General features: G+C 34.7%; 1 protein-coding gene and 1 long non-coding RNA gene across 9 annotated transcripts; both read right to left on the bottom strand.

Moving 5' to 3' along the window:
• Nucleotides 1-2,279: 2,279 nt before the first annotated feature.
• On the bottom strand, nucleotides 2,280-14,885 carry LOC117326330 (fucolectin-like). Of its 8 annotated transcripts, none has more exons than XM_033883040.1 (9): nucleotides 14,730-14,883; nucleotides 13,167-13,373; nucleotides 12,679-12,924; nucleotides 11,017-11,115; nucleotides 10,803-10,898; nucleotides 5,028-6,417; nucleotides 4,428-4,540; nucleotides 4,028-4,131; nucleotides 2,280-2,822 (listed from the first exon to the last, which is right to left on the bottom strand). In XM_033883040.1, exons 1-6 carry the CDS (start codon nucleotides 14,800-14,802, stop codon nucleotides 6,353-6,355), a joined length of 786 nt encoding a protein of 261 aa, XP_033738931.1. In that variant the 5' UTR covers nucleotides 14,803-14,883; the 3' UTR covers nucleotides 2,280-2,822; nucleotides 4,028-4,131; nucleotides 4,428-4,540; nucleotides 5,028-6,352. The 8 variants fall into 8 exon arrangements, with proteins under 8 accessions (XP_033738931.1, XP_033738932.1, XP_033738934.1 ...); XM_033883041.1 differs by having other exon boundaries at nucleotides 4,028-4,087; XM_033883043.1 differs by having other exon boundaries at nucleotides 4,450-4,540.
• A 3,213-nt stretch (nucleotides 14,886-18,098) lies between these two features.
• Nucleotides 18,099-20,087, bottom strand: LOC117326334. The gene is made up of 3 exons (XR_004532470.1): nucleotides 20,016-20,087; nucleotides 19,616-19,706; nucleotides 18,099-19,042 (listed from the first exon to the last, which is right to left on the bottom strand). It is a non-coding gene; the product is annotated as an uncharacterized LOC117326334 (long non-coding RNA).

The following is a 20,087-nucleotide window of genomic DNA, read 5'->3' as shown; positions in this document are numbered from 1 at the left end:
GTAATAAAGTGTCGGGATACCTAAACCATTCAGCCATCGTGTTTTAGGGTTCTAACCAAGAAATCTCGTGAATGTAGAAAACCTAGCTCCCCTGTGTGTCCGTGCTATGAACAACGTTTTTTTTTGTAATTTCGGTATGTGATATCAACCTTATAATATTTCATAAGTGTAACGCAAGCTATTATAGTAAATGCATAATCATGATAAAATGTACGATACATGTAGTTATTATGTATTGTGTAAGGCATCGGTTGGTCTCGGAAAAAACTCAAACACCGTGTTATTCAATTTCTTTGAATGTTTTTTATTCAAAACTAAACATAAATACGACTTCTGGTGATGACCGGTTTAATTACGTACCACAGTTCACTAACATACAAATGGAAAGATTCCTGATACTCAACGCTTATCTAATAATATATACTAGTATATCATATACAAAACATTTCTCATGGAACATTACTTCAGACCAATGTTACACCGCAGCCTCCCAAAACACACATATGCACTCACCACACGCATGCATGTCACAAGCACGAGAGGCCGTCCTCAAATCAATCTAATTAGAATCTAGATGGACATTCTCACTACGTTACATGAACATCTAACAACATCCCATACGGGGTCACGTTCTGATGACCTTTGAGATATGTGTATTTCACTTTCAGGGCGAATTGTCAATTTGTCGATGTCATAGAAGCAAACCATTTCGGAACAGCATGCATCTGAAGCAAATCATTTCGGCTCAGCATTAAATACTTGTAGCTTACGCTTTCTGGGACGAAATGACTTAAAGCAAATTGAGATATTATGCAAGATATGTACTCCAGTCATTCTAATTCGGACATATAAAACTCACTTCCAAGATTCTGGAAGTAGTCATTTGATTGGCTAAAAGGTTATCAGAACGTGACCCCTTATGGGATATTGTTAGATGTTCATGTAACGAAGTAAGAATGACCATCTAAATTTTAATTAGATTGTCCTTAAATGACCTTAGCTGTTAATAGTACGTGAAACAAAATAAACCAAACCAAACGAAACCAAACACTCAAAACTATGTAAATTACCCGAGCTGGTAAATATACGGATCTACGTTTACAGTTACACTCTGATTCATTGTCTCAACAATTTGTCAACTTTATCAACATACTTTATATCATCACATATTCAAGCTTCAACATAAAAAGAACTTAAGATACGATCTTTTAGTAATTGTTACAAATCGCAATCGTTTGGTATCGATGATCAAATCAATTTTGGTTTATTCAATTTAACGTCCTATTAACACCAAGGGTCATTTAAGGACACACCAGGTTTTGAAGAAGGAGGAATGCTGGAGTACCCGGAGAAAAACCACCGACCTACTGTCAGTACCTGGCAACTGCTCCCTGTTTGTTTCGAACTCGCAACCCTGAGGTGGAGGGCTAGTGATAAAATGTCGGGACACCGCGGCCCCAATAACATAAATAAGATACATAAGAACAGATTATGTTTTGGGTATATTTGATCAAATTCAAACTTCGATAATACACATTTAAATGACATCATGCCATCAAAATGGTTTGTTCTGGACATACTCAACTAAATGCTTATATAATTATAGTATCATGATGTTGCGAGCCATGACCATATGATTAAAGAGATATCTAGCACGTAACTAATAAATGTAGTATATGTCTGATATAATTAATCAGAAAGAAGAAACGAAATCATAGCATTTGGAAAACAATTTTGCAAAAATTATTATGCCTTTTTAAGCTATTTTTCTCCAGATTTACAGATAGACCTTTTTGGGTAAAAACATATTTAAAAAAAAGATTATCTCAAAATAGGGATGAAAACATGTCACAATTTTATCGCTCTCTCTAAAAAGTGTTTATATTGGTTCGAAGGGAAATCCTATTTTATATGCGAAACATTACCTACAAAACAAAATCCATTGGGAGGGAGGAGAGGGCATTTTTATTTTAACAAAAAGTTTACAGAAAAAAATGAAATCTCAAGAACGGAATGATATTTAATACAACATGGGAGAATAAAAACATGGACATAAACATGTTTTTATTTTTTTAATCACAGGAAATAGGAAGTTCTCATCCCTTTATCCCACCACGAAGCTCTATCGATATCAAAATATAACACAACCCACGTGTCCTTTGGAGTGCCATCTCGATATACCTGTATACCGATTACATCTCGATATACCTGTATACCGATTACATCTCGATATACCTGTATACCGATTACATCTCGATATACCTGTATACCGATTCCATCTCGATATACCTGTATACCGATTACATCTCGATATACCTGTATACCGATTACATCTCGATATACCTGTATACCGATTACATCTCGATATACCTGTATACCGATTACATGATGCACACACATATGCACAAAGTTTATTTCCGTAGTAGACTGTTTTATTTTCAATAACCTCTCCTTGGTGAAATCCTAATGTTTCATATTTCTTTCCCCGTACAAAGAATCAAGTTTGAGGAGACCTTCCTGTATCACGAGACCCACTGTACTTCCTTATCCTTGCATCCGAAATATAATATTAACCACACAATCCATACTCATAATACAAATTTAGAGTATCACAATCTTTAACCTCTGGACTATGTATATTCGGGATTTGAACGATGAAAGTTAAAAAAATCTTTGTATTTATGAATGCAGAGTTTGGTGTATTTTGTTCCGCTCTCCACTCCGGAAGTAATTGATTTTTGTAAGCAGTGTTTACTTTTCATGATCCTTCCCTAAGCTCGGGTATTTTGATCACCATATTTAATTCCATAGCCGGTAATTATCTGAAAATGAAAGAAAATTATTCAGATTTCTGTAACATCAGATGATATAATTACAATAATTAGGACAGCATAGAATATCGTTAAGTTGCTTCAAATCAAATTTAACAATACTTTTATATTAGGTAATAATTAAAAAGGAGGAAGGGAATTGAGGTGGTATCAAAAAAAATAATGCTTCCTTAACTTGTGTTGGACCCCCCCCCCCCCCCCCCCCCCCTGGTTTTTTCTGCATATAAACTGACTGCGCACGCGTATTTTTCATCCCAATGTAATTTGACTTAGACAACAATTAATTACTTCAGACACCACGAATGAAATCCCCTCAAAAATGTATGTATTTCAGGAAGTTAAATCAAATGCCTCTTTGAACTTAATTTGTGTCTATGCATTTAATGTAGATTTAAAGTAGATATGTCAATCTAGGTTTTTTGATGTAATATATCAATATTGATCATGTTTTTTGTTTAACTGGATCATGTGTGAAAATACCTGATTTGACCTTTACCACCGACCTAGCCCGAGTTTCCTCGGGCCTAATTAGGTCCCCTTATTAATTTAACCAGGATGTAGAAAACATGTTATTTGATCGGTATGATGGCACATTTTGAGTATACATGTACGATCCTCTACTTCAAATATTGGCTAAGCCTCTATGAGTTATCGCCCTTGATGAGAAAATCCAATATCTTTTGTAATAAAGTCAGTCCTAGTCCACCATTCAAAGAGTCGGATCGTTTCCTAAGAGTTTTCTACATTTATAACGTGCTGATAACTACCCTGGGCCGTTTGACACAGGCCTTTCTAAATGAAACTGCATGATAACTTTTTTATCCTTTTGTGACTTGTCCCCGATAGTAAGGGTCTAAAATTATAAAATTGTAATATGTGTTTGTTTGTTTTTTGTTTAACGTCCTATTAACCGCCAGGGTCATTTAAGGACGTGCCAGGTTTTGGAGGTGGAGGAAAGCCGGAGTACCCGGAGAAAACCACCGGCCTACGGTCAGTACCTGGCAACTGCCCCACGTAGGTTTCGAACTCGCAACTCAGTGGTGGAGGGCTAGTGATAAAGTGTCGGGACACCTTAACCATAATAATTGAAAAAAAAAAATGAAAAGTATATTTTGAAATGTTACACGTAGTGGATTGAATCATGATTTCATCCAAACGATATATGACGAACTGTTCAATTTTTCCAATCGTAATACCTTGTGTTTTATTTTAACACCCATTTACAGGTTACTGGTGCACATGAGATGATTACTTTCCTAAAACATTCCACAATAATCATTCATCAAACATCATGCGTCGGCTAAAATAGACAAAAATCAATGTAATGAACTTTTTTTATCTGTTAAACTGTGCAGATCTTAAAAAAACAGTATTGTTAAAAACAGCCTGTTGTGTTAAATAGTAAAGTTATCAAGTAGAAATCTCACAATACAGAAATCATGCGTTATATCTGAAAGCCGTTATTTGTTGGAACTTAATATCGCGCACGATAACGAAGTTCAGAAATAGGTCCGGAGGATGTCTGTATTATAATGATCAATAAGTATCATTAGTTATGGGAAAGCAACATATTCTCTATCGAGATATAACACCCACATCGGTACGAGCGTCCTCTTACTGAACATGCGCATTTGTAGCCGTGAGGACTTCAGAACTTCCTCATTCGTGATGAATGTCCACATACAGGCTTTCACGGAATTTAATGTATTCTGAAATATAAAACGCTTTCGTTAATATATTTTACAGAGATGGGTGACGTCAGAATATATTAATGACACTGATTAAAGGCTCACACTTTATAGATTTACGATGGAAATATCCCCGATAAACAAACCAATACTTAATAAAATCACATAATTTACGAAAGCCATATAAATAAAGATGGTTATTAATTATAATGATATATTAATGGCAATGCACTATTAAGTGATTCAAAGGCTTATTAGTAAATATACCTCGGGTAAACAAATTATAACAAATTGTAATCACTTAATGTATCGTTTCAAGAAATAACTGATATAATTCAAATTAATTACTCTATATCTTTTGTGGAACCAAACAATAATATATATATTAATTCACAAACGATTATTGTAAATCATATAATTATTTTTTTTTTAAATTAATTACATTTGAGTACAATGTAGTGAAGTACATTTATTTTAAATTCGATTCTATAAATATTTTTAGACAAACCTTCTGAAAGATCCCACGATTGATACAGGTTCATAATAAAGGTCAAACTGAGAAGGAAAGCCAGCAATGGTAAAACACAAGGTCAATACAAAACATATATATTGTTCAAGCATTTTTGTAACGGTAAAGTACTATCAACTTATTCCACAGTAGTTGGTACTGAATACATCAATCTGAAACTCTTGACAAATAAACAGCGTACAGGCGAGGCATCTATCATCATATATCACAGATTGTACATCAAATTCATTGTTTAGGATGATTCAGAAATACAACATTTCAATTAAAATATTCGATAAAAAAATCACTGTAAAATATTTGCATTTCGTTAAGCTCGGAAAACAATATTACAGATCCGTTCTATGATAAAAAAATAATAATGCAATTTACCATTATACATACCTTGTTTGCCATATAGAGAGCATTAGAAGACTGCATGATTTAACAAAGCCAATTTAAAAAGCGGGATACTCGGGTGATATATCCATGTATATATATCCAGGACACTTAAATATTCCACCCATACACAACAGACATGTAATATACAACGACACATAAAATATCACAGGACAAACAGGTACACAAGACAGGACACACACAGGTGTACGCGGATAAATAACAGGTGATTCACGTGATGACACAAAACATTTCAAAATACAACCTCATTGTCATCGTATGTATATTTAGTTTGATTTGTGTTCTTGACTTGTTTTGTTTGAATGTGTTTGGATTTTGTTCCACCTAACATAATGCACTGGTACTTAATTAACTAATATCACTCGTCTAGAGACTTGTGTATATTTGAACTTGTCTGTACATTAGATTGTTTGTTAGACACCATGTTTGTCGTTTTGCTAATGTAGTGTAGATTCGATGTGAAGAAGCAGGTCTATCAAAGCCAGAACACCTTCTCTGACCTGTTCTAAAACAAATCATACATGTTAAATAAATATGTATTACCTTACATGCTTTTCATTCTCTAGTTAGCATTGTTTGCTTTTTAATAATATGTAATATATCTAACGAAAACTCAATCTACCAGTGGTGGGATGTTTATATCATCATCAATACAAGGATGGATCCATTGAAAGTCTTTGATCAACATTTGTTGACCGAGCATAAAAAAACATTGTAACTTCCTTTGCAAATTGAAGTTATTGTTAGAACAGATGTTTTCCGACACCAGCTACGGATAAAAAACAAATAACAATGATGCATTGTGGAGAATAAATTTCCACTGTTTGGCAATACTGTCATTGTAACAACGATACATTTTTTTTTGAAATTCCTTACCCAAACATTCCCCGGTATCCTTGGCACACTGTCTATCTAAGCAGTTGATAGAACAGACTTAATTCACATTTATCACCAAAGTTTCCCGGAACGCAATCTGAAAACATGACACATATGTATAATTGACCGTTTTCATTTAGTTTCTGTGGTTAGTTCGCGGAAAACTCTCTAAATGTTTGATTTTTTTTTAAAAGTTTATTACGCTTTTCGTCCTTATATTCATTCATGTATAATTCCAAAATGAGTAAGAAGTCAACAGTAACAAGTACAGAGTAAACAGGCATCATTCAGTACGCCTTTGGGAAGAAATAATCAGAAGTAGGCAGTGGTAGTAGGCAGTAGGCAGGACATTAAACAGTTAACGTTATGCAGTAGTAGGAACACAGCTAATAGTAGGCTATACACAGGAGGTAGTTAACAATAGTTTCTACAATAGGCAGTTAACAGTATGCAGTATACAGTAGGTAGTAAACAGTGGGTTATGTACAGTAGTCAGTATACAGCAGTCAGTAATCAGTGGGTTTTGTACAGTAGGCAGTATACAGTAGGCAGTAAACAGTGGGTTTTGTACAGTAGGCAGTATACAGTAGGCAGTATGCCATGTACAGTAGGCAGTTAACAGTAGGTTATGTAATGTAGTCAGTATACAATAGGCAGTAAACAGTGGGTTATGTAATGTAGTCGGTATACAATAGGCAGTAAACAGTGGGTTATGTAATGTAGTCGGTATACAATAGGCAGTACACAGTGGGTTATGTAACGTAGTCGGTATACAATAGGCAGTAAACAGTGGGTTATGTAACGTAGTCAGTATACAATAGGCAGTAAACAGTGGGTTATGTAATGTAGTCGGTATACAATAGGCAGTAAACAGTGGGTTATGTAATGTAGTCAGTATACAATAGGCAGTAAACAGTGGGTTATGTAATGTAGTCATTATACAATAGGCAGTAAACAGTGGGTTATGTAATGCAGTCGGTATACAATAGGCAGTAAACAGTGGGTTATGTAACGTAGTCAGTATACAATAGGCAGTAAACAGTGGGTTATGTAATGCAGTCGGTATACAATAGGCAGTAAACAGTGGGTTATGTAACGTAGTCGGTATACAATAGGCAGTAAACAGTGGGTTATGTAACGTAGTCGGTATACAATAGGCAGTAAACAGTGGGTTATGTAATGCAGTCGGTATACAATAGGCAGTAAACAGTGGGTTATGTAACGTAGTCAGTATACAATAGGCAGTAAACAGTGGGTTATGTAATGCAGTCGGTATACAGTAGGCAGTAAACAGTGGGTTATGTAATGTAGTCAGTATACAATAGGCAGTAAACAGTGGGTTATGTAATGCAGTCGGTATACAATAGGCAGTAAACAGTGGGTTATGTAATGCAGTCGGTATACAATAGGCAGTAAACAGTGGGTTATGTAATGTAGTCGGTATACAGTAGGCAGTAAACAGTGGGTCATGTAATGTAGTCGGTATACAATAGGCAGTAAACAGTGGGTTATGTAATGTAGTCAGTATACAATAGGCAGTAAACAGTGGGTTATGTAATGTAGTCAGTATACAATAGGCAGTACACAGTGGGTTATGTAATGTAGTCGGTATACAGTAGGCAGTAATCAGTGGGTTTTGTACAGTAGGCAGTATACAGTAGGCAGTATGCCATGTACAGTAGGCAGTAAACAGTGGGTTATGTAATGTAGTCAGTATACAACAGGCAGTAAACAGTGGGTTATGCACAGTAGGAAGTATACAGTAGGCTATGTACAATACGAAGTATACAGTAGGCCATGCACAGTAGGCAGTATCAGTAGGCAATGTACAGTAAGCACTACACAGTAGACCATATACAGTAGGCAGTATACAGTAGTCTATGTACAGTAGGCAGTATACAGTTGGAAATATGCAGTATGCATTGTACACTAGACAGTATGCATTGTACACTAGGCAGTATGCATTGTACAGTAGGCATTGTACAGTATACAGTAGGCTGTGTACTGTAGGCATTGTACAGTAGGCCATATACAGTAGGCAGTATACAGTACGCTATGTATAATACGAAGTATACAGTATGCCATGCACAGTAGGCAGTATCAGTAGGCTATGTACAGTAGGCATTATACAGTAGGCAATGTACAGTACAGTAGGTATTATACAGTAGGCTGTATATGGTAGTCTATGTACAGTAGGTCGTATACAGTAGGTTACTTTCAATGTGCAGGATACAGAAGGCCAAGCACAGTAGGCTATGTGCAGTATCCAATGTACAGTAGGCAATATACTCAGACAATATACAGTAGAATATATGCAGTAGTCAGTGACAAGGCATTAATTGGTAGGTTGCTCATATTTTTGTGAATGAAGTGCGCAGGACTATATTTCTAGCAGAGGATGGCTGCGAATAAACATATTTCCGACAACTTATAATAAAACGCATGTCAGTTTTACCTCCGACATTTACGAAGTGTATCCCGAGCGTATTCCCGTTTTAAAAAAAACGTTAGCTTCTTTCAGTAGAAAGTCACAGGTTTATAATGACGTCCAGATGATAAATGACATCAATCCCTGGGTTTTGCCGGTTTTGGCTTGATTTAAAAAAAAATTGTTGGCTAGTTGTATTTGTTTAACGTCCTATCAACAGTTTCGGCTTGACATTTCTTGAATCTAGAGGACGAGCATATCTATACCAAATATCGAGATTGCCTTGAACGTTCGGCAAGAACGCTATCTGTGCTTTTGTCATAAATTCAACATACGCAGAACGTGTGTTCGGATAGCAGGACGAACGGTACTTATTTGTGATATATGTCGCCATTCCCTATGGGTTCTTTCAGAGTACTTTGAATCTGTACTGAAAGGTGGCTATGCAGGAGTCTTACATATGCGGCTCATACATATGTTCCTCATACCGGTAGGACAGCGTATTAGACATATCGTCAACTTACGGATGCAAGATTAAGCTGTGAATGGGAACTAAATTTGAAGTTTGTGTTCTGTGTTTAACAGGTAACGACGACCACGACCATAGCAAGCGATGATAATCAGCCATGCGTATTATATGGTAATGGTTGCATGTGCTAAGTAGTTATTCCTATACAGGGGATATCTCACCTTGTTCCTATTACACGATGCATCAACTATATGATGTGAGAATGTGTTGTGAATGTGAGCTTCTAAACAAACATATCGTCTGAGAAATATAATACCATAAAGCCGCAGTTTGTATTTCAATATGCATACTTAAATATATAATAGTCATCGCAAGTAAATGATTGCATTATATTAACTCGAGCAAATCCGCGAGAGTCACTACCTGGATATATATCGCGATAAGAAATTAATGCGCAATTTTATGTATAAGAAATGCATGGTCATTGTCGAATTTACATCGTCAATTTAAACGAAGAAATACACTTATTTTATTATTATTTTTTTTAGCGAAAGCAGAACGGTTATGGAAATCATTATATACACTATCATGAATATTACAGAATCAAAACCTCAACAAGTATTTTTAATTTATCGTTACAGCATGGATATGATTGAACATCAATTACACAATTTTGTTCGTGGGTTACCCCATGGTTATACAGCGTATATCCGGTAAGTTATTGAATGTAAACTTAAGACGAAATGCACTGATAAAACGGACTGTTGATGGACATGCTTCATATTGCAGTTTTATATAATACGTCTGTAAATACCAGAAATTTAGGGATGATGTTTAATCTGATACGTATATACGGCATCATGCGTTCTGGTTGAGGATAGAATATATTGTCCATTCTATTCTTTTGAGACTTGCTTATTTCCATGTGTATTGCTGTTGAAAATATATTTGACGCTTCAAATAAAGAACCTAGATCGTTAGTGATGTGAAATTATGATTAAATTCTCAATCATCATTCTGATGAAAATGGACTCGTACCTGGATAATTAAGATAAGACTTATCGGCCTACCTTCAAGACCGTCTTATTCTTAGTCACTTGTCTCTGCTAGGATCGTGACTAATCCAGACTATGATCATAGATACCCGTTCAACAACAAAAGAGTTTTGAAGTGACTCCTAAATATAGCTCGCATCCACAGCTCATTCTAATATCTAATTTTTATTGGAAATATATATTTCCTAGATTGTAAATATTCAAAACTTTCAGGCGTACTGTGCAGTCATGTACTATGCGCGTACTGGCCTAGACAAAGCCTACACAAAACAATTAAGAAACAAATGAGGCTGGATATGAAGGGAAATTTAACAACTCATGCGAATTATGATACGCAAAAGTGTGACCGGTCCTATACTTGAAACAAATAACAAGCAGCTTTCAGTAAGTAATGGATATGATGCTTACAGAATGCCATTGACAGAAATCAGAAATAAGGTCTCTAGCAATTATGAAATTACATAGGTAATGACAAGAGATATGTAGCTGAATGTAAGCATGTTTTTGTTAATGTTTATTATACTACGAACCTAAACAATATCCGGAATCTATACTACACAAACTATCTTTACAATTAGCAGAGCAGTTGTTTTGACATCTGTTGCCGTATTTCCCTGTTGAACAATCTGAAAAGAAACGAAATGCGATGATGTACTTCAATTAAAATAATGTAATGTATTATTCATATCAAAATGGTTTTTTTTTCTTGGTTACATTGCAGATGCGTATATAAAGAAAACTTACAGAAACAATTTCCTGTTGTGGACTGACAGTTACCGCCATAGCATTCTTCTGAACACCGACTTTCACAGTTACCATAACCGTGCCTTCCTACCGGACATCCTGGTGGAAAAAGATTTCGAATAAACTATTTTTAACCATGCCTTGAAACATTTGCATCTAACGTATCCAAGAGCAATATCCATTCGTGGAATGAAATACTCGCAGTTAAAAAAAAAAAAAATGGACTATATGAACGTGTTGTTTACAGAAAACATAAAATATATTTTATTATAATTTGAGGCTCATGTACGGTGGTCGGAAAGAGGAAGGAGGATGCATTAATGTTACATACAATACAAGAAATTCCTGATAAAGCCGTTCGTGGTTTGGTTTGGTTTGGTTTATTTTGTTTAACGTCCTATTAACATCTAAGGTCATTTAAGGACGGCCTCCCGTGCATGCGGTATGCATGCGTGTGGCGAGTGCGTATGTGTGTTATGGGAGGCTGTGGTATGTTCGTGTTAAGTCTCCTTGTTATAGGCCGGAACTTGATTTTGTTATTTGTATTACAACTTCGTACACATTTGCAAATATCGCAAAAAAATAAAGTTTTCAAGTCTGTTGTTCACAAAAGTTACATTCTTCACTATTAATCTGTCCAATGAAAAATACATCAGTTCTTTTGATGCACAGAATCAATTTTCATTGCTTTCAATATTCCTTCATTGTTTTCAATTAAACTGAATTCATGGCAAAGGCTTAATTCAACAATTACCATTAACACCATGTTCCTGTTTTAATTTGAATCACGTCTACGAACTTATCGTAGCTAGCTATAATGTATATTGACTTTATTCCAACTGATAAGCAATGCAAAAAAATTCGTTTTGGTCCGGATGTCGTGAGACGTCTTCTATTTAATTTCATATTAATTTACAGATAGTTAGAAGTTCGCAAAATATACCAGAGAGATAAAACGAGAACAAGTGAGGAGCTCAATTTCCAAAACGTAAACCAGAACTAATCTTTATGTTTGCTGTAATGTCAATACCACTAAGATACTCTCATGATAGAGGTATGGTTGAACCTGCAGATATAAAGTAACTCCATTCTGGTCTGTGAAAACTATTACATACTAAGCATATTTACATGGAACAAAAAGAACATTTCGTTTTGTACAGATTTCTGAAAAGACAAATGGCATGCCCATTGGAAAAAAACTGTCATTTTGTTTGCTAATTTGTGATTTCATGTAGGAATAATCATACTGTAGAGCTTATAGGAGGTTACAGAGTCCTTACAAATTCCTTCAATTATGTTCTAAACTGTACCTATATTGATATCACATTCATGTTTAATAACTTAATATTCGATGTTGATCTGGTGCGAGGTAAGACTGTTGATCTTTATTTGCATCAAAATCAATAGATGACAGGAGTTCTGTGCTATCATATTAATATATTTTTTTAGGTATGTATAATCGGTTATTACCATAGACTTATCATTATATTAATCATTTATGCATCAGATATCCAACGATTTGCATTTAACTCAAGCCAGATACAAAGATATACAATACTTTCGCTGTTATGGTGACTATGTATATAAAAACAAAAAGTCGAATCGACAGACATGATATGAACAATTCTATTCTAGAAACTATTGAACATAACTGTCACTTACCCTTAACCGTAACTTTACACAATTCAAGAATAGCGTAGTCACTATACCAGTCGTATCGTTTTGGGTCGTTTCTATAGTTGTAGACGGTTACATACCGAGCTACATGTGGGCAAGTATGATGGGCCACCAACTGTACATCTGCCTCTGTACTACTGTTGTCACTATAACAGAGGACACCGTCTGTTGGTGAAGTGGTGGTATTAGATGCATAAATTTGGTATCCGGCCAATTTAGGCTGAGAACCATCTGGAAAGAATGAAATATCAAAAAAGTAAAGATCAATATTTTATGCAATATATGCACGGAAGAATCATATATAAATGTCATAATTCAATTTACAGAAAATTTTATTAGAAGAAAGATTTTTTTAGACTGGGCACTAATTGACCAGCAACTGGTTGTTAGATAATAAATAAATTTAAAAAGTGTGTTAATGTTTGTCTTATGCATTTTAACTCAATTTGAGATTATTGCCGAAAAAAACTCACTTCTGACGTATAACGAGATCCAACTGATAGTTACGACTTCCAAAAGATCAACACGCCACCAAGCTATTTTTTGACCAGTGGTATTCGTAAGTGTACAGCACTCATATTTTAAGTCCAAATGCAAGCAGTTATCCACAGCCTTACTGGCTACCAATATACTGTTGTTATTACTACTCTGTTCAGCTGGCTTATGAATGCTTATATCACCTAAAAATCAAATACATTATTAGTGTATACAGTTTTGAAATATCAATCAGAACATACCTTGGTTTTGATACGATATGTAAATATTAGATTGCTTACAAAGGGGTCACGATATACAATAATAATCTAAAAACATTACAAAAATGACTCTTTTTCCATATGACGACGCTAGAACGGTGATTACCTTGTTCTAAGGCAGAGGTATTCAACGATACATTGTAAAATGTCTTCCTTCATTAAATTTTATATCATTCGGATTGCAAACGCAGGTAATTACGATATGTTTACCATAACTGCTGAAGCAAAATGTTAACATGTCTAATGATATAAGGAATTGCTATTTCACAACAGGTTAAATAGTACGAGTGTCTCCGTATTGGATTTTGAAGTCGTTATGTTTGAAAGTGTGTAAAGTTAATTCCAACTTCTTAGCTAAAGTTGTCGTTTTGCATTGAAAAAAAAAACCTTACAAAGTCAACAAGTAAATATGGAAATGAATAAATTTGCTTAAACATGAAATTCACATACTTACCGAAATAAAATATTTGAAAGGACGCATGTTTTGATATTGAAGATAATGACTTAACATGGACATTAAATGTTCGTATGTCTGCATGAGCCAGTACTGTCAAGCGCGTTATTTAAATGTCATTTCATCAAATTACCTGTGATAATGTATTACCGCTATGAAGACTTGACTACATATGGGATAATGGCAGATTAAATATCTGTCTGCCAGCACATGCAGAGAAAACGATACTATTGTGTTTACGGCGCATTCATGAATATTTAACACTGTGTTTAACACTAGTGTGTTGCTTTTATATCCTTCGGAAACCGTAAAATCAAATTTCATCACATGATTAACGCAACAGCTCACCCTTAGGCAAGTATTCATGATACAGTGACTCCAGAAAGAAAGGCTATTTGTATCCTGGATTTGAACATTTATTGCTGAATTAAGATTTTCAAAAAGTATCGGTATTCAACAAATCCTTAATTGTAACGACGCACTATTAGGAATTAACAAAAATGTATTAATGTTCTCTCTCTCTTCCTCTCTAAATCTATGTTGTAAAATTTTCTATGAATTGAGCTTATCATAAGTTGGATAACTTGTGCTAAGATTCATTGCATACTTAATTCAAAGACACAAATAAGATGTTTAATATGTAAATTTACCAAGCTGTCCTGCAGGGGAAATTTAACATGTTTGCTATACGAGGTACACTCCTATGACTCAAAACATCTAAATCTTAAACCAGGAAGTACGCAATCTAATCATGCACTATTAATCCCTATTAGTGGGTCATTTTGTGTTCCCTAATCTCAGATCGTATATTAAGTACATGTACTTACCTTCAGATCTGATTGTACGAATTATGAAGAACAGGCTCAGGATCACACGTCTTCCTAACGTTCTCGTTGCCATATTGAGTTTAATGGCGACCCCACATCAACAAGGAAGTTAAATATACATAGCTCAAGATTTCACTTTGCTAATGAGATGAACGTGTGCTAAAACGCATACACATACGGGTTCAGGGAAGCTGTGTGTACAACCGTGTATTGTATCGTCCGTTGTATAAGATATTCAATACGTATGTACTAGATGATACATGTATACAGATTTACAACATTTAAATACGATATAATTAAGAAAGTCAAAGTTGATTATTTCTACTGTACCATGTACCGTTTAGTTCTGAGATCTACCTCTTCGTAAAAGAAAAACGCCAAAGAAACCCCGGGAAAACCTTGTAATTTATTTCTTGAGTATTGCATCTTTTTGTTGATAAAGTTTACTAATCTTTATATGCAAAACAGTTCTACAATCAAGAACATCTATCATATGGCATTGATTTTTTTTAAATTTAAAAACAAAAGGGATGACAAAAAGCGGCCTTCGTAGGATTCGAACTCGTATCGTGATAAAAAAAACGAACAAAGACTAACCCATTAGCCCACTCGGCTACAGTAACCGTATTAGTTTGGATGAATATTACATTATATAACATTGCAACAGCCGTGACTCACGAGCGTGTATTATTGACACGAGCGTGTATTATTGGAAAATAATACATGGTTTTAAACCAATCAAAACTGGCGTTGCATAGCAAACATGGTAGAATTTTTCATAAATTTTGACTTTGTTGGTATAAGCTATTAAGCTAAATATTATCGTTTTCCCCCATTTTTTTCTAGTTTTAATTATTTGGGTCTGGTAAATCTCGATCGCACCCCGACAATCTTTTCAATCGATATTTTAATCTTTTAAAAGATAATAAATGCTATGTATTTTGTTTGTTATACGATTGGTACAGAAAAAAAGCATCATGAATACTTGCGGTACATTATTTCTTTATGATGCAAAAGAGAACATGTTTAATTACCAATGTTTATGCAAAGTAATAGCGCTTACACAAGAACTGCTCGTTTGAGAATTATCAGTGCTTGAAATATGAATTATAAAAGATATAATTTTAACTGGAAAAGAGATTCCATATTTTAACTATTAACAGCTAAGGTCACTTAAGGACGGCCTCTCGTGCGTGCGACATGCATGCGAGTGGTGAGTGCGTATGTGTTTTTTTTTTTTTTTGGAGGCTGCGGTATGTTCGTGTTTAGTCTCCTTGTGAAAGGCCGGAACTTTTGTCGATTTATAGTGCTACCTCACTGAAGCATACTGTCGAAGACCCCTAGCAGCACACCCCACCCGGTCACATTATACTGACAACGGGCGAACCAGTCGTCCCATTTCAAATATGCTGAGCGCTAAACAGGAATAGCGACTACCATTTTTAAAGACTCTGGTATGTCTCGGCCAGGGGACAGTACCCAAAGCCTTCCTCACAGGGGCGAACGCTCAACGAAAGGCCAAAAATGAGGCATTATCAAGGGAGACATTAAGAAGAAGAGAGTTGTTGAGAAAGGAGGGTTAAGATAAGATCCCAAATTTAATCGCCTCTTACGATCATGCAATGGGGGCAGCAGGTACAATTCGTACGCCCTACCTGCAGGGCAGACAAACAAACAAACCAAAATCCTTATGCTACTTTATCAATGATAGTAGATCCTTAATTGTGAAGTTGAAAATCTATATTATAATATGTAACTTATACGGTAGGGTCCAATGGATATGAACCACTTAAAAAAGGGAGGGAAGGGAGGAGGGGTTGGGGGTGGGGGGTGGGGGGGGGGGGTTAAAATATAATATCCCTTACTATGCTAAAGTAATATCTGTAACATTTATAGACTTCTAGATTTCTCACAAAAAAAGTCTAGATTCTGAAAACATTACCATGGAGTGGCATATTTGTTTTGTTCTTTTAAAAAAGTAAACGATGGCAGAGGAATCATTCATTTCAACCTAATGGCATTCGGTTCATTATTTTCTGACCATCTCGTGACCACATCTTGTTTAGTATTTTAACAAGACATATATAAAATACTAACCCTTACCCCAACCCAAACATGTATTCGGTGGGTGGAAACAACCCTTGAATATGCTTAAAAACGTATGAACATGTTATTTCTAATAGTCAAAAGAAATGTGCCCATGCTAAATGTTTTGGGTGATGTCGATAGAAAATTCAACGTTATCACTCGATACAGGTGTCACCTTTAAAATATATGAAATACAATCCCTCAAACTGAAAAGTATATTGTATGAAACACACTACATTATAATGGGTTTGATATTTCCTAATCCATAGGCTATAACCACTTTTAATTACCTGTAAAGGTCATGTTGAAGTTCTCTTACGCCTGGAAAGGATCACTGATGCATCATAATTGTTACTTTACTATATGTCATCAAAAGATAAACACAAAGAAACGATATTTTGTTACTAGAGTGACAATAAATCTGATCTAACACTTCCTTATGAATACAGATCAATGATGTATGACAGCAACATGTCATCTTTTGAAATTTTTTTTTAATAATAAAAACAGTTTCTTAACAAATTTGATGTGTATTAGGTTTATATTACATTTGCAGATCATATTAGGAGTGGGACTACTGGTTCGCCCGTTGGCAGTATACTGTGACCGGTAGGGGTGTGTTACTAGGTGTCTTTGGCAGTATACTCCAGTGAGGTAGCACTTTAAATCGGCAAACCTACATATTAAATTTGAGAGATTATTTTAGTACTTTCTCAGAAATAGCGATAACAATAATTGTTTACGGACGGACGGACCAGGAACCACGGACGCAAGGCGATTTGAAAAGCCCATCTACCTGATGATGATATATCTTACCATTTATTACATTGGCCTTTGCCTGGGAACATTATCACATTATCTTGCGTTTTTTTTTTTCATAATTAGATATATTTACCTTAAGTTTATAAGTTAACTTTTAGGCAACTTGAACTTAAGCTAGGTATAGATCTAATTATACTTCTCAGACTAAATACAATTTTCATACTAAGCCTGTATTTGTTCTTACGATAAATAACTAAATAAGATCTTCCTTAGATTTAATAAGACATTTGAAATAATTTCAATCAGTTTAAAAACTATCCACATGAATTGGAGGTAGAGGTACAATCATACATTTTGCAGTTAGATATAGTAAAGACCATCTAGGAACGCTTTCCATTTTTATTATCATTACCTTATTTTGACGGCAGAAAATTCATGATTAACTGTTTTCAGGAGTCTTGATGACTAGTAGACACATATGTTGATATATGAAGATGACACCAAGAAACAGAAACTATATTTCTTTGTGAGAATTGCATTTATTATGGATTAAAAGTTAATCTTTCTTTCATTAACACAAATTGTTTTGCAGAAACTAACAAATATATGACTCGTTTACTTTACTTTTTTATTCTTGATCAAAATACTGTTGATAAGAACTAAGAAACTGCTTTTTATATAAATAAAAAACAGAATTTATCCACATCTAGGGTTAGACATTACCGTTGCATCTAAAAGCACAACAGTGCAATGACACACCATTGAAAACTGTAGAAAAAAAATATATCATTGATGTATAAAGACTATTTCTTCAATCCTAAACTTTTAAATAAATCTTCCATTTTAACATTCAGTCAATTGTTTTTTTCCATCACACTTGTCTTTCGTATTCCATTAAACACCCATCACACCGACTATCAGGACAACAGACATCGCCTGAACATTTTAAAGTTACATATCAAGTTTTCTTTCAACTTCTTTCGTTATATCAGTTTTCAAACACATTTTAAGGAATCCTGAAGTTCATGTCATTTCCACTTTTAAACTGCAAACCGAGTGAAGTACAACAATGACTAGCTGTTAATAGGCCGTTAAACAAAAATAAACCTATACCACAAGTCATTCAAAACTATATATTAGAATTGTCCCTGTCCTCGGAATTACACCGAAATCCCATCTTCATGCATGCCGGTTGTAGGGAAAGTCTTTTGCCGTAACATATGGTTCATGTTTAAAGTCCCCTTATAAAGCGAATTAAGTATAAGGATTCAATCTCATATCAGGTGGCCCACTGAACGTCCTTTTTCTTTCCTCCACTTTTTTTTTATACAATGTATATATTTTGGATATCTTCGTTCCCTACTTCTCTTGCGAAAACAAATCCTTTTTTGTTAGCTATGTTTAAATATATTGTTCTCTATCCTTCCTTTGCTTCCTTTCCTTCCGTATTCATCTGTAATTGACTGGAAAAAAAATCCTACTTGAAACAAAATGCACAATTGTATCAACATTCAAATTTTTCACAAATCTCGATCAATGCATAAATGTAGTTACAAATACTTATTACTAAACATTTCATTTTTAGATCAAAAGCTCAAACATTAGTAATCGTGACTATCAGCCACGCCTATCTGTTAGTAAATATACATGTTTTTGATATCTGTTCCATGACAAACACCCTGAATATACAATCTTCAGCTTCAAACATTATAATTTCAGTATGGTGAAATAAATCAAAATCTTTCAAACGTGATTAACGCCTCACGTAGTACACTACTGTGTGCCACTTGAATTAAGTTACATAAGTATGCTAATTTGTCCATTTCCAACTCGTCCCTGACGCTAATTATTGGGTCCAAGAATTGGAAACTGCTAAAAAATGTATCAAGAGGTGAATTTTTCCTTTTAATATATTTGGTAATTCACAATAATTGATTTCAAAAGAATGTGACAAGTAAAAAAATTACTCGTATTATTTCTTCAAAACTGTCTAATATTGGAAGATTTTTGTATGTAGAAAAGTCTGTTTTACACACCCGTGAACAGCTTATTGGTGCACATGTGATCCACTATCCGATAGCATTCCACGCCAATCATTCACAATGGATTTCCAACAGTATGTGTTGTCTAAAACAGATAACGGCATGTCAACGTAACGAATGTTCTTCATGTTTATCTCCTTTTACAGATCTTATCAAAAAATCAAAGTAGTGCACACATGGTGTGCTAAATAGTAAAGTTATTACGTAGAAATCTCATCATACAGAAATCATGCGCTTTATCTAAAAATCGTAATTGGTTGTAACATTGTATCGCGCACGAGAACTAAGTTAAGTAATGGGTTTAAAGAATCTTATGGATAGTATTGATAAATCTATAAGCATTATTACCGTAACGTTGTCAGAAAGCACAACACTAATGAAATATAACACTCACATCTCAACGACATTCCCCTTTGCTGAGCAAGTACATTTGTAACCGTTGGGACATCACCATCTGATTTAAATC

This window comes from Pecten maximus, chromosome 4 (assembly GCF_902652985.1).
Source record: "Pecten maximus chromosome 4, xPecMax1.1, whole genome shotgun sequence".
Classification (NCBI taxonomy): domain Eukaryota; kingdom Metazoa; phylum Mollusca; class Bivalvia; order Pectinida; family Pectinidae; genus Pecten; species Pecten maximus.
The sequence above is the reverse complement of the archived record's forward strand: the minus strand, read 5'-3'. Positions and strand labels throughout refer to the sequence as shown.

Excerpts from the sequence above, each read along its gene's own strand:
- LOC117326330 (XM_033883040.1), bottom strand. The coding sequence starts at position 14,802 with ATGGCAACGAGAACGTTAGGAAGACGTGTGATCCTGAGCCTGTTCTTC. Across the intron at positions 13,374-14,729 it reads TCGTACAATCAGATCTGAAG|GTGATATAAGCATTCATAAG; the intron begins GTAAGTACATGT and ends TTTGATTTTTAG. Across the intron at positions 10,899-11,016 it reads CACAACAGGAAATTGTTTCT|ATTGTTCAACAGGGAAATAC; the intron begins GTAAGTTTTCTT and ends GTTTCTTTTCAG.